Source organism: Hypanus sabinus, chromosome 16 (genome assembly GCF_030144855.1).
Source record: "Hypanus sabinus isolate sHypSab1 chromosome 16, sHypSab1.hap1, whole genome shotgun sequence".
NCBI lineage: Eukaryota > Metazoa > Chordata > Chondrichthyes > Myliobatiformes > Dasyatidae > Hypanus > Hypanus sabinus.
This window is the reverse complement of record NC_082721.1, coordinates 2714658-2730363: the sequence shown is the minus strand read 5'-3', so window position 1 is coordinate 2730363 and position 15706 is coordinate 2714658. Positions and strand designations below refer to the sequence as shown.

General features: G+C 42.9%; 1 protein-coding gene across 1 annotated transcript in view; it reads left to right on the top strand.

Annotated features, from left to right (window-relative positions):
- The window catches only part of mau2 (MAU2 sister chromatid cohesion factor), a 72479-nt gene that overhangs the window by 36714 nt on the left and 20059 nt on the right, over positions 1-15706 (top strand). Inside the window, exons 9-15 of the mRNA XM_059990987.1 lie at positions 1333-1423; positions 2071-2174; positions 2708-2785; positions 7873-7938; positions 9372-9455; positions 10915-10964; positions 12838-12915. Of these exons, the coding sequence (XP_059846970.1) occupies positions 1333-1423; positions 2071-2174; positions 2708-2785; positions 7873-7938; positions 9372-9455; positions 10915-10964; positions 12838-12915 (551 nt within the window). The remainder of the gene's footprint in view (positions 1-1332; positions 1424-2070; positions 2175-2707; positions 2786-7872; positions 7939-9371; positions 9456-10914; positions 10965-12837; positions 12916-15706) is intronic.

Genomic DNA, 15706 nt, shown 5'->3' with positions numbered 1-15706 from the left:
GAATGGCACTTGAAAGAGAAGCTTCTGTGATGCCAACAGTCACGCTGAGTTGCAGAGTCAGTGGCTGCGAATGGAGATGAAGTTCATGGCTCCACAATCTAAGGCCTTGCACAAAAAGGGGACATATGGCAGGGTGGCAATGTAGAAGCTGTGGCTGGGGAAAAAAAAACATACCCTTGCCTGTAAAAGCTTGGCAAAGCATCACTTAGAAGATACTGTAAAGAACTTCTTATGGTCAGATGAGACTAAAATGGAACTTACTGGCTCCAACAATAAGTGGTACATGTGTAAATCCAATACTGTGCATCAGCCAGGTAACACCATCCCTACTGTAAAAAGTATGGTGGAGGTAACATCATGCTATGGGAATGCATTTCAGACTGGAAATCTGGTAAGGAGTGATGGGAAGATGAATGCTGCAAAATACAGAGAGCTTCTGGGTAAAAACCTGTTAGTCTCTGCTAGAAAACTTAAACTGGGAAGGAAGTTTATCTTTCAGCAGGACAGTGAGCCAAAGCATATTGGCAAAGCAACCATGGAGTGGTTTCAAATGTAGAAAATTGATGTCATTGAGTGGCTGAGTCAGAGTCCTGACTTTAACCCTTATCAGACCTCCAGCAAGACCTCAAGATTACTGTCCACCACTGCTCCCCAACTAACCTAGCTTGAGTGACTTTTGCCAGGAGGAGTGGGTAAATTTTGCTTCATTATGCTGTGCAAAGCTAACAGACTTGGCCGGAGAGGGTGAATGATTCAAAATTGTTGACATTTCAGTTTTTTTATTTTTTCATGCTTTAAAATTTTCTTTGTAAGTAGTGCAATAAAGGAGGGAAAAAATAGTGAGGATAGTGTTCATGCCTGTTTAGAAATCAGATGGCGGAGGAGAAGAAGCTGTTCCTAAAATATGGAGTGTGTCTTCAGGCTTCTGTACCTCATATTTGATGGTAGGTATGAGAAGAAGGCATGTCCTGAGTGATGGCGGTCCTTAATGATTGATCCTGCCTTTTTGAGTCATTGTCTTTGGTGAGAGGATGCTGATAAAATTATTTTGTCCGACTTCAGCACTACCTCTCCCTTGAGTAACTTACTCCATTTATTTCATGTTCACGTTACCAATTATAGTATGGCACTGTGAATCTGTTTCGCTGAGCTTGCACACCTTTGTATTTACCCTTATGCTCCTGGCATCTAGGGCAGCAATGGAAGTCCTCCATCTGTCTGAATGGAAGGATGTTCTTCATTGCTATTTCTGTAACAATGCACTTTTATTGCTGTGTATAAAATTATCGGGTTGAAATGCATGGGAGTGATGTGGAGTTTCTTATGTTTCAGGTGACAGTTATGCACTCCATGCAAGCTGGATACTTGGAGAAAGCCCAGAAATACACAGATAAAGCACTCATGCAGTTAGAAAAGTTAAAAAGTAAGTCCTTGCAACTGGAAATTTGATTGTGGGTTCTGGTAATTATGTGTCTAAGATGTTTGCAGTCTGTTCTGCAACTTGGATTCCATCTGTCCACACTTGGGTTGAGCTGTTAGGAGACAAGATAACATATAATACAGGTGGGGACGGGTCTGCTACTGCAATACCAGGGTGCAATACTGGTGGGGATGGGTCTGTCACTGTGTAACACTGATATGGTACTGTTGGGATGGGTCTGTCACTGTACAGTGGGGATGTACTGGTGGGGATGAGTCTGATGTTGCATAACATTGGAGCAAGGGATCGATGGGAGCTGGTCTCTCATGTACCGGTGACTGGAAACAGCACTGATGTGTTGATGTATACATAGATATATATTGGTGGGTTTGTGTTTTGGGGTAGTGAGAGGCACTGATCCAATAAAGGATAATATTTGAGTACAGTGCTGAAAGAGACTGATCTTCTCCTTTTGAACACTGGGCAATCACCTTCTGGCCCAAAATACCATTAATGTTAGCACATAACACAATCTTAAAAAATATGTTTGCTGTATGGGACTAGATTCTCAAAGGATTTCTTAAAACCTTCCTTAATCTGCAATGTGGTTATATATTGTATTCTAATATTGAGTCTTTTCTGTTACGTAGTGCTGGACTGCAGCCCCATTCTGTCCTCATTTCAAGTCATGTTATTGGAACACATCATCATGTGTCGACTTGTAACGGGACACAAAGCCACCGCTCTCCAAGAGGTTTGTATCCTTTCTCGCATCCTGACAACATCAGGAAATGTACCATAGAATGGTGAGGTGTTGAGTTAGATATAAGTAAGCCTTAACATTGAGTGCCCGAGTTCATATCTTTACCCATTTAGTTCAGCTGAGACTGTGGGTCAGAAGCATCTTGAACTTACTTACTGATGTCAACAAAGCAAAGCATCCTAATTTTGACACACTGCTGAAAGAAGATAGAATTCTGATCAAAGGCTTGGTTTTTAAAAATGTTTAGGGAGTACTTATGGGAACATGACAGTGGAGGGTAATGCAGAACCCCATTTGTACAGTTACTCTAAACACTTTCTAGAATGAGTTAATTTTAGCTCTTAAAATAAAGCATCTTTTTTTTCTCTGTTTTCAACCAATATCTTCTCTTTACTCATAGATTTAAAATCTCTCTTTTTTTCTTTCTCACACCAATCAGCAGACATTCAATCAGTTTCAGTTTCTGTTTTGGATCTAGATTCTAACGTGTTGGTTATTGCAATCACAGTTTTGTATCTTGTCAGATTTCTCAGGTCTGCCAACTGTGTCAACAGTCTCCCAGGCTATTTTCCAACCATGCTGCCCAGCTTCACACACTACTGGTAAGTAATGAAACGGCATATTGGCTGATGATTGATAAGCTTCTGTTATTTATTAGAAGATGCAAGACTGCAGATGCTAGAATCTGGAACTTAAACAAACTACTAGAGGACTTCAGCCAGTCAGGCAGCATCTCTGAAGGCAGAGGGATGGCCGATGCTTCTGGTTGTGACCCTGCATCAGGACTGGAGTCATGACTTTACCTCCACTGATGCTGTTTATCCCAAGGAGTTCTCTAGCAGTTTGTTTTTGCCTCATTATTTATTAGTTGTTTTGAGTGAATCAGGTCACACTTAAATGTTGGGAGCTTATGTCCTACGGTGTTATAGGAGCAGAGTTAGACCATTAAGTCCTTTGAGTCTGCTCCACCATCTCCTGCCTATTCCCCATGAACTTTGATGCCCTAACCAATCAAGAACCTATCAACTGCTGCTTTAAATATACTCTGACTTTGCCTCCAGCTGTCTGTGGCAGTGAATTCCACAGATTTCAGCATGCTCTGGCTAAAGAAATTCCTTCTTATCTCTGTTCTAACTAGCATCTCTCTATTCTGAGGCTGTGCTCTCTGGTCCTATATTCACCCAGAACAGGAAACATTCTCTCCACATCCAATCTATTTCCCTTTCAATATTCAATAGGTTTCAATGAGATCCCACTTCATTCTTCTAAGCTCTAGCAGTACAGGCTCAAAGCCATCAAATACTCCTCGTATGTTAACCCTTTCAGTCTCAGTATCATTCTCATGAAGTTCCTCTAGACCTCTCCAATGCCAGCACATCCTTTCTTGGATAATGAGCTCAGAACTCCTAAGTGCGGTCTGACCAATGCTTTATAAAGCCTCAGCATCACATCCTTGCTCTTAAATTCTAGTCCTCTTGAAAGAAATGCTAACATTGCATATGCCTTCTGCTTTTAATTGTGGAAATCCTAATTCAGACAGTATCTGAATGACTTCCTAGTTCAGCCAATTGTGAGAGTTTTGCCTACTGTTAGTCAATCTGTCTGATCACCTGGAGGAAGAAAGCTTCTGGGATTGTTATGCTGTTTATTAGTTTGACTTTACCTGGCTCTGCAGTGCTCTCCAGGGACTGCAGAGAAAACCCTACTCAAAGTAATGAATATAGCCCAGTCAGTCACAGGTAATGCCCTTCCCACCATTGAACACATCTACATTGAGCGTTGTCACAGGAAAACAGCAGAATCAATCATCAATGACTTCCACTGTTCAGGCCAAGCTCCTTTCTCATTGTTGTCATCAGGAAGGAGGTATAGGAGCCCCAGGACCCATACCTCCAAGTTCAGGAATGATTATTATTCCTCAACCATCAGGCTCCTGAACTAGTGGGGATAACTTCACTCAACTTCACTTGCCCCATTACAGAAACGTTCCCATAACCTCTGGATTCGCTTTCAAGAACTCATCTCATGTTCTTGATACCACTTATTTACTTATTTTTGTATTTCTACAGTTCGTTGTCTTTTACACACTGAATGTCCAGATGATGTGGTCTTTCATTGAATGTTTTGATTATTATTCTATTATGGATTTATTGAGTATGCCTACAAGAAAATGAATCTCAGAATTGTATATGGTGACATATATGTACTTTGTTAATTTACTTTAAACTTCCATATATTATGGGTGGGAATCTTGGAGGATGCTTTTGGTCATGGGAGGTCTGCTAGAACTTCTCAAAACCACTGACCATAGCTTTGCAGGACATCTGTCAACATTTCCTTCTGGAGTAGTTTGTCACGCCTAGTTAACAGCGATGAGCTGGAGCAGAGCTGCAAGGTAATGTTGCTACCCTATCTAGATCTCTGGTTAGACCACACTTGGAGTACTGTGTTCACTTGAGGTCCTTTCCTTATAGGAAGGGTGTGAAGCCTTGAGCGTGCAGAGATTAACCAGGAGGCTACCTGGATTAGAGAGCATGTCTTATAAGGAAAGATTGAGTGAGCTAGGGCTTCTCTCTTGGAGTGAAGGAGGATGAGAGGCAGCTTGATAGAGGTGTACAAGGTATGGGGTGAAGATAAGACGGTCAGACGCTTTTCCCAAGACTCAAACGGCTAATACGAAGGGTTATAATTTAAGGTGATTGGAGGAAGGTATCAGGAGAAATAACCATATAACCATATAACAATCACAGCATGGAAACAGGCCATCTCGGCCCTCCTAGTCCGTGCCGAACTCTTAATCTCACCTAGTCCCACCTACCCGCACTCAGCCCATAACCCTCCACTCCTTTCCTGTCCATATACCTATCCAATTTTACCTTAAATGACACAACTGAACTGGCCTCTACTACTTCTACAGGACGCTCATTCCACACAGCTATCACTCTTTGAGTAAAGAAATACCCCCTCATGTTTCCCTTAAACTTCTGCCCCCTAACTCTCAAATCATGTCCTCTAGTTTGAATCTCCCCTACTCTCAATGGAAACAGCCTGTTCACGTCAACTCTATCTATCCCTCTCAAAATTTTAAATACCTCGATCAAATCCCCCCCTCAACCTTCTACGCTCCAATGAATAGAGACCTAACTTGTTCAACCTTTCTCTGTAACTTAATTGTTGAAACCCAGGTAACATCCTAGTAAATTGTCTCTGCACTCTCTCTAATTTATTGATATCTTTCCTATAATTCGGTGACCAGAACTGCACACAATATTCCAAATTTGGCCTTACCAATGCCTTGTACAACTTTAGCATAACATCCCAACTTCTGTACTCAATGCTTTGATTTATAAAGGCCAGCGTTCCAAAAGCCTTCTTCACCACCCTATCTACATGAGACTCCACCTTCAGGGAACTATGCACTGTTATTCCTAGATCTGTCTGTTCCTCTGCATTCCTCAATGCCCTACCATTTACCCTGTATGTTCTATTTGGATTATTCCTGCCAAAATGTAGAACCTCACACTTCTCAGCATTAAACTCCATCTGCCAACGTTCAGCCCATTCTTCTAACCAGCATGAATCTCCCTGCAAGCTTTGAAAACCCACCTCACTATCCACAACACCTCCTACCTTAGTATCATCGGCATACTTATTAATCCAATTTACCACCCCATCATCCAGATCATTTATGTATATTACAAACAACATTGGGCCCAAAACAGATCCCTAAGGCACCCCGCTAGTCACTGGCCTCCATCCCGATAAACAATTATCCACCACTACTCTCTGGCATCTCCCATCTAGCCACTGTTGAATCCATTTTATTACTCCAGCATTAATACCTAACGACTGAACCTTCTTAACTAACCTTCCATGTGGAACTTTGTCAAAGGCTTTGCTGAAGTCCATATAGACTACATCCACTGCCTTACCCTCGTCAACATTCCTCGTAACCTCTTCAAAAAATTCAATAAGGTTTGTCAAACATGACCTTCCACGCACAAATCCATGCTGGCTGCTCCTAATCAGATCCTGTCTATCCAGATAATTATAAATACTATCTCTAAGAATACTTTCCATTAATTTACCCACCACTGATGTCAAACTGACAGGTCTATAATTGCTAGGCTTCCTTCTAGAACCCTTTTTAAACAATGGAACCACATGAGCAATACGCCAATCCTCCGGCACAATCCCCGTTTCTAATGACATCTTAAAGATCTCCGTCAGAGCTCCTGCTATTTCTACACAAACTTCCCTCAAGGTCCTGGGGAATATCTTGTCAGGACCCGGAGATTTATCCACTTTTAAATTTCTTAAAAGCGCCAGTACTTCCACCTCTTTAATTGTCATAGGTTCCATAACTTCCTTACTTGTTTCCCACACCTTACACAATTCAATATCCTTCTCCTTAGTGAATACCGAAGAGAAGAAGTCGTTCAAAATCTCTCCCATCTCCCTCGGCTCCACACATAGCTGACCACTCTGATTCTCTAAGGGGCCAATTTTATCCCTCACTATCCTCTTGCTTTTAATATAACTGTAGAAACCTTTCGGATTTACTTTCACCTTATTTGCCAAACCAACCTCGTATCTTCTTTTAGCTTTTCTAATCTCTTTCTTAAGATTCCTTTTACATTCTTTATATTCCTCGAGCAATTCCTTTACTCCATGCTGCCTATATCTATTGTAGACATCCCTCTTTTTCCAAACCAAATTTCTAATATCCCTTGAAAACCATGGTGCTTTCAAACCTTTAACCTTTCCTTTCAACCTAACAGGAACATAAAGATTCTGTACCCTCATAATTTCGCCCTTAAATGACCTCCATTTCTCTATTACATCCTTCCCATAAAACAACTTGACCCAATCCACTCTCTCTAAATCCCTTCGCATCTCCTCAAAGTTACCCTTTCTCTAATCAAAAATCTCAACTCTAGGTCCAGTCCTGTCCTTCTCCATAATTATATTGAAGCTAATGCTATTGTGATCACTGGACCCGAAGTGCTCCCCAACACATACATCTGTCAGCTGACCTATCGCATTCCCTAACAGGAGATCCAACACTGCCCCATCTCTAGTCGGTACTTCTATGTATTGTTGCAAAAAAACTATCCTGCACACATTTCACAAACTCTAAACCATCCAGCCCTTTTACAGAATGAGCTTCCCAGTCTACGTGTGGAAAATACGTGTGGAAATGTCAGAAGTAGGGTTTTTTTTTAAAGTGGTGGGTGCATGGAATACCTTGCCAGGGTTGATGGTATAGGCAGATAAACTAGAGACATTTACTTTTGTTTTAAAAACTCTTAGATAGGTACTTGAATGATAGAAGAAATGAAGGCTATGGGGAAGGGTTAAGTGGACTTAGAGTGATTAAAAGGTGGCACAACATCTTGGATGAAGGGCCTGTACCATGCCGTTGTGTACTATGTTCAGTGCATTTCCTCTAACCAGATAGATTTTCATGTATTCGAAGTTTTTGCCTCTGTAACTGTTGCTGTTTTTATGGAAGTGAATGTAGTAACAATTAAATAATAGATGTATTATTTATTAGTGAGTGTGACAAATTAGCTCTTAATCCTTTTGAGAAATTCTAACCGCCTGGGCAGTTTATGCAGGTCGAACCTGTTTGCCAGCAATCAATTTTGGTAGTGATTTCCAGTCTCAACTATTGTTTCTCCTGCAGGGTTTGTACTGCATCTCTATAAACTGCATGGACAACGCTGAGGCTCAGTTCTCAACAGCACTTCAGGTATACATCTTTACAGCTATAAACACTGAGTGAGCAATGTCTGTAGAGTCTCCTTGGTATCATTCAGGTGCCTATATTGTTGCTGAATTTTAGGAAGATGGGTGTCTTAAGGGTTTGGACTTGATTGAGTGTAATATCTTTACTATAGTGAAACAGCAGAGGTGAAATTATTGACTGCTGCCTAAAGTAAATCATTTTGACCACAAACACTTGTGTAGAGCTATTGAGGAAATGCTCCCAGCCAAACAGTTACTTCAGTTATGTCCATAACTACTTTCCAACACAGCCCAGTTATTCAATGTGTAACTCTCGCTTTGGCTGGGCGGCTTAATATAGGGGGTGATAGCCCCCAGCCCGGCCAAACTTAAGAAATCTCGTTTGGGTGGATGCTGCATGATGTGTCCCCTGTTACAAATCAGTACCCCGAAATAACAAACAGTACACAATATGCGATTAAGTGATTGAGTTTTATAATTCTTACTTTGACTATGTGGTTAATAAAGAAAACAAAAAAAAAGAAAAAGGGTCCATTCTCATGAAACAGTCTATTGCGCACCGTTGGAACTCACTGGTAAGCCGGTCATCCGCCATCCACTTCTGATCGTTGCTGGCCTTCGGACCCTCGCTCCAAGTCCACTCCGTCCCGTGATCTAGCAACTCTCTCCATTTGTGTCTTCTCTCCTCATCTCCCCAACAAAAGACCACGAAAATCTCTTCCTGACTCACAAGAAAGAACAACATTTCTCTCATTGGATAGCCCCAGCATTCCAAACCCCGTTATCTCTAGTCATAACCCAAACATTGCTGCTACAGAGAAACCATTACATTAGCAGTGAAATCTTACGCCATGTTACACATGTGTAGATTCGGTCTCAATGTATAACCTGGCACAGACGAGTGGTTAATGGGCTCTGATTTGCATGGGCAGAATTTTCTTCATGTCTTCCAGTTTGGTTCTGTATTTGCAGATTCAGGCTACCTTCCAGTGATTGGACTGGAGTAACTAGGAGTGATGTCTGTAGATAAGATGTAGAAAATCTTCTATTTAATGATAAAGTTTAGTTAGATTACATTGAAATGTACCATTTGCTTCAATGACCAACATAGTCCAAGGATGTGTTGAGGGCAGCCTGCAAGTGTTGTCATGCTTCCAGCGCCAACATAGCATGCCCATTCTTACTGACCCTAGCCCGTATTTCTTTGGAATGTGGGAGAAAACTGGAACACCTGGAGAAAACCCACGGGGTCACTGGGATAATGCATAAACACCTTAGAGACAGAGTATTCAACTCTGATTGCTGGTGCTGTCAATCACTACTAGAGTACTTGTCATCTTACATTGTCAATTAAAATTGAACTGTTTCATTGCCAGCTACTTAGAAGCACGATAATACACAAGATAAGTTATTCTAAATCTGCTCTTGTTATTTTAGCTGACCACACATCAGGAGTTGTGGGCATTCATAGTCACGAACCTAGCCAGTGTCTACATCCGAGAGGGAAACAGACTTCAGGAGGTGAGAAGGTCGCTGCATAATCCTTCTAGCATGAACTGGCTGTCAACCTTGGTTTTCATTTCTGCAGAACTGGAATTTTTTGTGTTTTGATTTTTGAGCAACACACACAAGATGCTAGAGGAACTTAATAGGTCAGGTAGCATCTATGGAAATAAACAAAACCCTTCAGACCTTCCTCAACAAAGATCTCATCCTGAAACATTGTCTACTTATTCATTTCCAGAGACATTGCCTGACCTGCTGACTTCTTCCAGCATTTTGTAAGTGTTACTCTGGATTTCCAGCAACTACAGAATCTCATGTTTATGATTTGATTTCATACTTGATTTTGTTTCTCCTACAGCAGAATCATTGGCTGATGAAGCCTACAAGATGGGATATGTTTAGTGTATGTTGTGATCCTGGCTGTGTGCAATGTTGTTGGTCATGGATGGTTGTTTTAATATTTTGCAGAATAGAAAGGTTGTGTCAAATGTCTGTTGGGAATGTAAATATATTGTTCCCATATAGAGTGGAGTCCGGAGGCACACAAGATAAATCAATGGTGGTGTGTATAACAAGTCAACATTGCACTGGGAATTAACCTATTGTAGCCAATGGTTTTGCATATGGAATGGCTTGCAATCTGCATTATAAACATTGATATTGGGGATCCCTCTGACATTAGTCCTGGTGGCAGTCTCCTCACCGACCCTACAGCTTGTTGTTTAGTAACAGAAACAGTATGGTATTAAGTTCAATGTAAAACTGATTTAATCTGCATTTATATCTCAATAGTATGCTATGGTGACGTTCCCTACACTGCAAGTACTTTGAGGGGTATCTGAGAACTGAAGAGTGCTGAAATAGTTTGTTTTGGTTGCCACAGTTTGCCTGTTGTTTTTGTGTTTTGTAGCTGAAAGACCAGAATGATATTTCTGTCAATTTCATCACTTGGTTAAGTCCTGCTAATCTCCATTATGTTTGCTTCTGGTCCATGCCCTATATACTCGCTGAAGGGGGCGGGGAGTGATCTCATTGAAACCTAGTGGCTATTAAAATCTTTAGATAGAATGAGTGTGGAGAGGATGTTTCCTCTAATGGAGAGTCTGGGACCAGAGGGCACAGCCTCAGAATAGAAGGACAGATGAAAAGTCATCTCTTTAGCCAAAGGGTGGTGAATCTGTGGAATCCATTGCCCATGATGGCTGTGGAGGCCAAGTCATTGGGTGTAGTTAAAGCAGAGGTTGATAGGTTTTTGTTTAGTCAGAGCGTCAAAAATTGCAAGGAGAAGGCAGGAGAATGGGGTTGAGCCATAATGGAATAATGGGGGAGAGTCAATGGGCTGAATGGCCGAATTCTAATTTGTCTTTTGGTCCACATCACGTACACTTTATTTGCATAGTTGGGTGAGATGTGTTGTATCCTGGTTCTTCTAGAGGTTAGTTTTTCTGTTCACAAGTTTTCCTCTTCATTGTAGCTATACGGTCTGCTGGAAAGAATAAACCCAGATCACAACTTCCCCGTCAGGTAAGTGAAGCATCCGTTTCTGCTGATTTCACAGAGAAGGGTTACCTTCTGTAATCATGGAGATTGTTTTGAAGATGGAATTGTGATGGTAGAGAGGAGTTAGCCTTGCAGTTGACTGCTGAATTTGATCTTGGCATGCTTGATGGGATGACGCAGCAGAAAACAACACGAGAGATTGATGAAGACTCGGGTTGTGGAAACATGACCCACCTCTTGACTGTACACCATCACTTGGTTTGATTGTAGCTCATCTGCACCACAGCACAGCAGACATTGGAACCTGGAGCAACACACAATCTGCTGAAGGAACTCTGGGTTGATCTGCATCTGCAGGAAGGGGCAAGGAATTGTTGACTCTTCAGATGGTGTTTGTTCGACAGAATTCCTCCAACTGACTGCTGGCACAGTGCATAGTGTTTAGAGCTGCTGTCCCACAGCCACATTAACTGGTTCAGTCCTGACCTCTCAGTGATGTCTGTGCATTGCTTTCCTCCCTTGTCCCAAAGAGCAGCTGGTTAGCTGGCTAATCGGCTGCTGTAAACCTCCACCCTAGCGTGTTAGTGAGTGGCAGGACATGGAGAGAATTGATAGGATTAGCATGGATGGGTGCTTGATGCTTCTGTGCTGTGTGAGTATGTCATAGTCACAGAAGCAGCCCCTTTGGGTTTAGCAGTCCATGCTGAAACATTATTCTGCTGAGTTCCATTGACCCACACTTGAACCCTAGCCCTTCATACTCCTCCCAACTATGTTTCCATCCAAATTTCTCTTAAATGTTGAAATCATGCCTGCTTCCACTACTTCCACTGGCAGCTTGTTCAACAGTCCTTACGGTCTGAGTGAAAAAGTTCCCCCTCATGCTCCGCTTAAACAATTCACCTTTTTCATTCTTAACCTACAACCTCTAGTTCTAGTTTCACCCATAACCAAAAGGATATCTGGGAAATGCATTATTAACTGTAAATTCTTAAGTAATCTTAACTGTTTGCTGCCTGTCCTCTGTATCTTTTGTTATCCATTTTGGGAGCAGTGGTCCAGATTTCGCTACCTGAGTGGAAAAATTCCTTTCAGCTTTTACTCCTGAATAATTGAGTTCAATTCTGATTATATCCACTTGCAGTTTATAACTTCCCAGAGCAGTAAGTTCCCAGTACCTTAGCTAGGAAAACCACTTAAATCTTTTCAGGCAAGTTAGATTACTTCCTTTAGGCATAGGAATATAAATCACAAACACAAGAAAATCTGTAGATGCTGGAAATCCAAAGTATCACACACAAAATGTTGGAGGAACTCAGCAGGCCTGACAGCATCTACAGAAAAGAGTAAACAGTCAGTGTTTCAGGCTGAGACCCTACCTCAGGACTGCTGAGAACTTGAGTCCAATACACTAAAATTCTTGCCCAGTAGGGAATTTCTTTAGCAAAATGGTGGCAAAACTGTGGAATTCATTGCCAAAGATGGCTGAGGAGGCTAAGTCATTGGGTATTTTAAAGTGAAGTTTGATAGGTTCTTGATTAGTCAAGGAGTCAAAGGTTACAGGGAGAAGACAGAAGAATGCAGTTGTTTGGGATAATGGATGGCAGAGCTGATGATGGGCTGAGTAGCCTAATTCTGTTCCTGTCTTATGCAGTGAAGCTGACAGCAGCATGGTAACTGGTACCTGGTGGTTGACAGCCCTTGATCTGTGAACCAAAATGAGCCTGAATCAATCAATAAGTAGTCAGTGTGTATAATTCAACAACACCTTTGGTTGTCAGATGCTATTTTGACTAAATTGCAAAGTGTTTTAACAAGGGATTGGAGATGGAGAATATGTTTTGGCTCCATTACATTGATATGTGAAGTAATGTTCTGTCTCTCTCTTGTCCTGCAGTTCCCACTGTCTCCGAGCAGCTGCCTTCTACATCCGGGGCCTCCTCTCCTTCTTCCAGGGACGGTACAATGAAGCAAAGTGAGTGTTTGGCTTTCCACTGCTGCAGCTTGGCAGCGTTGGCGTGTTTTGCCATAGTTTTATCAATGGCTGGGCTTCTTCCTTTGTTCCCACACAAGTGCCTTTCACCCTGGCTCCTAGAAACGGTTCAGTCTCTGACTCCTGCCTCTGGGAACAAACTGTATTGATGCTATAATTATGTGCCTTCAGGATCATTGAACCTATTCATACTTTTGTTTAAGTGACTTTTAAAAGTCTGATTGTCCACTTGTGTCAGCTCCCTCCATCAGAGTAATGCTTCTGCTGGAGCTCACTGCCAGGTCCCAGTGATCCTCTGCTGCTTGGGTCTGTGTGACCATTTCTCGCCTGTGCCTTTGAAGAGTTACAGCTAACCATCTGACTCTAATGTTTGGTGCATGGCCCAGACCCACTCAATCACAGTCAGCATGTGGTGGTCGGCATTGACCATGGATGTTGAGTCCTAGTTAGTCAACAAGCCAGGATAGAGCATGCTGTTGTCCATGCAGCAGGCTCCCCCTGCACATAGTTAATGAATCCAAAGGAGTGGCAGAGACCGATGTTGTTTGGGATTAGTGGCATTGCAGGAGTTGCCTTTGAACATTGAACTCAACATAGGACTGCCTAAGGGACTCTAGGTGTAGATTTTTCCTCTGGGTTTATTCCGAAGCCTTCCCCATGAGTGGGTATAACTGCAAGGCAGTGGAGATTTGAGATTGGAGTTTCCCTTCTAGATGAGCCATTAACTACAGCTGATGAGTACCATCTGGCAGAAGTGACTAGGTTTGCCACTTCTGCTATCAGTAGAAATGGTCTACGGGCTTAGTAGCTAAGCCACAGTCAAGGCCAGGAGCTGGACTTGGTTGTTAGCATCTATTTGAGACACATACCGTTTGGAGCATTAATAGGTTGTGGGAAATATCCCCACCAACACTTATCCTCTTCCCCTCACCCCGACCCCTGTCTCCCCGGCTATGAAAACCTAAAGCATGTAGTTTCTTTAAAATGCAGGAATGTTTCAGCTGTCTGTAGAGTCTGCTGAGGTCAAGGAGGAGCTTCCTCATTTGACATTAAGCGTTAAAGCTGGAGACACTCAGTTGCAGAGGGTACTCATGGCTGCAACTCCTAAATTATAGGGGGCTCAGTGGAAGAAAGAATCGAGCAAGTGCATTGTTAGCATTTATTTCGAAAGGACTGGTATATTAAAGGAAGGATGTGATGTTGAGGCTTTATAAGGCATTAGTCAGACCACACTTGAAGAGTCATGAGCACTTTTGGACCCCATATCCAAGAAAAGATGTGCTGGCATCAGAGAGTGTCTGCAGGAGGTTCACAAGAATGATCCTGAATGAAAGATGCGTCCCGGACAGCCACATCTGCACCCGGTGCATCGAGATGGAGCTCCGTGTTAGGGAACTGGAGCTGCAGTTTGATGACCTTCATCTAGTCAGGGAGAGTGTGGAGGTGATAGAGAGGAGTTATAGGCAGGTGGTCACACCGGGGCCACGGGAGACAGACAAGTGGGTCACTGTCAGGAAGGGGAATGGGAGAGAGAGGGAAAGAGAGAGTACTAGAGAGTACCCCTGTGGTTGTACCCCTTGACAATAAGTACTCCTGTTTGAGTACTGTTGGGGGGGGGGGAGGGACAGCCTGCCTAGGGGAAGCAAGAATGGCCGCGCCTCTGGCACAGAGTTTGGCCCTGTGGCTCAGAAGGGTAGGGAAAGGAAGAGGAAGGCAGTAGTGATAGGGAACTTTATAGTCAGGGGTTCAGACAGGTGGTTCTGTGAACGCAGGAAAGAAACTCGGATTGTAGTTTGCCTCCCAGGTGCCAGGGTCCAGGATGTTTCTGATCGCGTCCAAGATATCCTGCGGTGGGAGGGAGAACAGCCAGAGGTCGTGGTACGTGTTGGTACCAATGACATAGGTAGGAAAATGGAAGAGGTTCTGAAAGAAGACTACAGGAGGTTAGGAAGGAAGTTGAAAAGCAGGACCTCAAAGGTAGTAATCTCGGGATTACTGCCTGTGCCATGCGACAGTGAGAATAGGAATAGAATGAGGTGGAGGATAATTGAGTGGCTGAGGGATTTGAGCAGGGGACAGGGATTCAGATTTCTAGATCATTGAGACCTCTTTTGGGGCGGGTGTAACCTGTAAAAAAAAAGGACGGGTTGCACTTGAATCCCAGGAGGACCAATATCCTGGTGGGCAGGTTTGATAGAGCTGTTGGGGAGGGTTTAAACTAGTTTGGCAGGAGGGTGGGAATCAGAATGTGAGTGTAGCAATTAAGGTAGAAGGACAAGGGCATGATGCTAAGAGTTCTGAGTTGATGAGGAAGGACAGGCTGTGAACAGAACATAATTGTAGCCAGTTAAAGGGGTTGAAATGTGTCTATTTCAATGCTAGGAGTATTAGGAACAAGGAGGATGAACTTAGAGCATGGATTAGTACATGGAACTACGAAGTTGTGGCCATTACCGAAACTTGGTTGGAGGAAGGGCAGGATTGGATGATGCAGGTCCCGGGGTTCAGGTGTTTTAAAAGGAATAGGATGGGAGGTAGAAAAGGTGGGGGGCGGGGAAGTGGCATTGCTGGTCAGGGATAGTATCACGGCTATAGAAAGGGAGGACGCTACAGAAGGAGTGTCCACGGAGTCAGTCTGGGTGGAAGTCAGAAATAGGAAGGGATCAATCACTGTGCTGGGAGGACTCTACTGGCCCCCCAAATTGCCCTCGGGACACCAAGGAGCAGATAAGCAGGCAGATTTTAGAATGGTGCAGGAAATACAAGGTAGTAG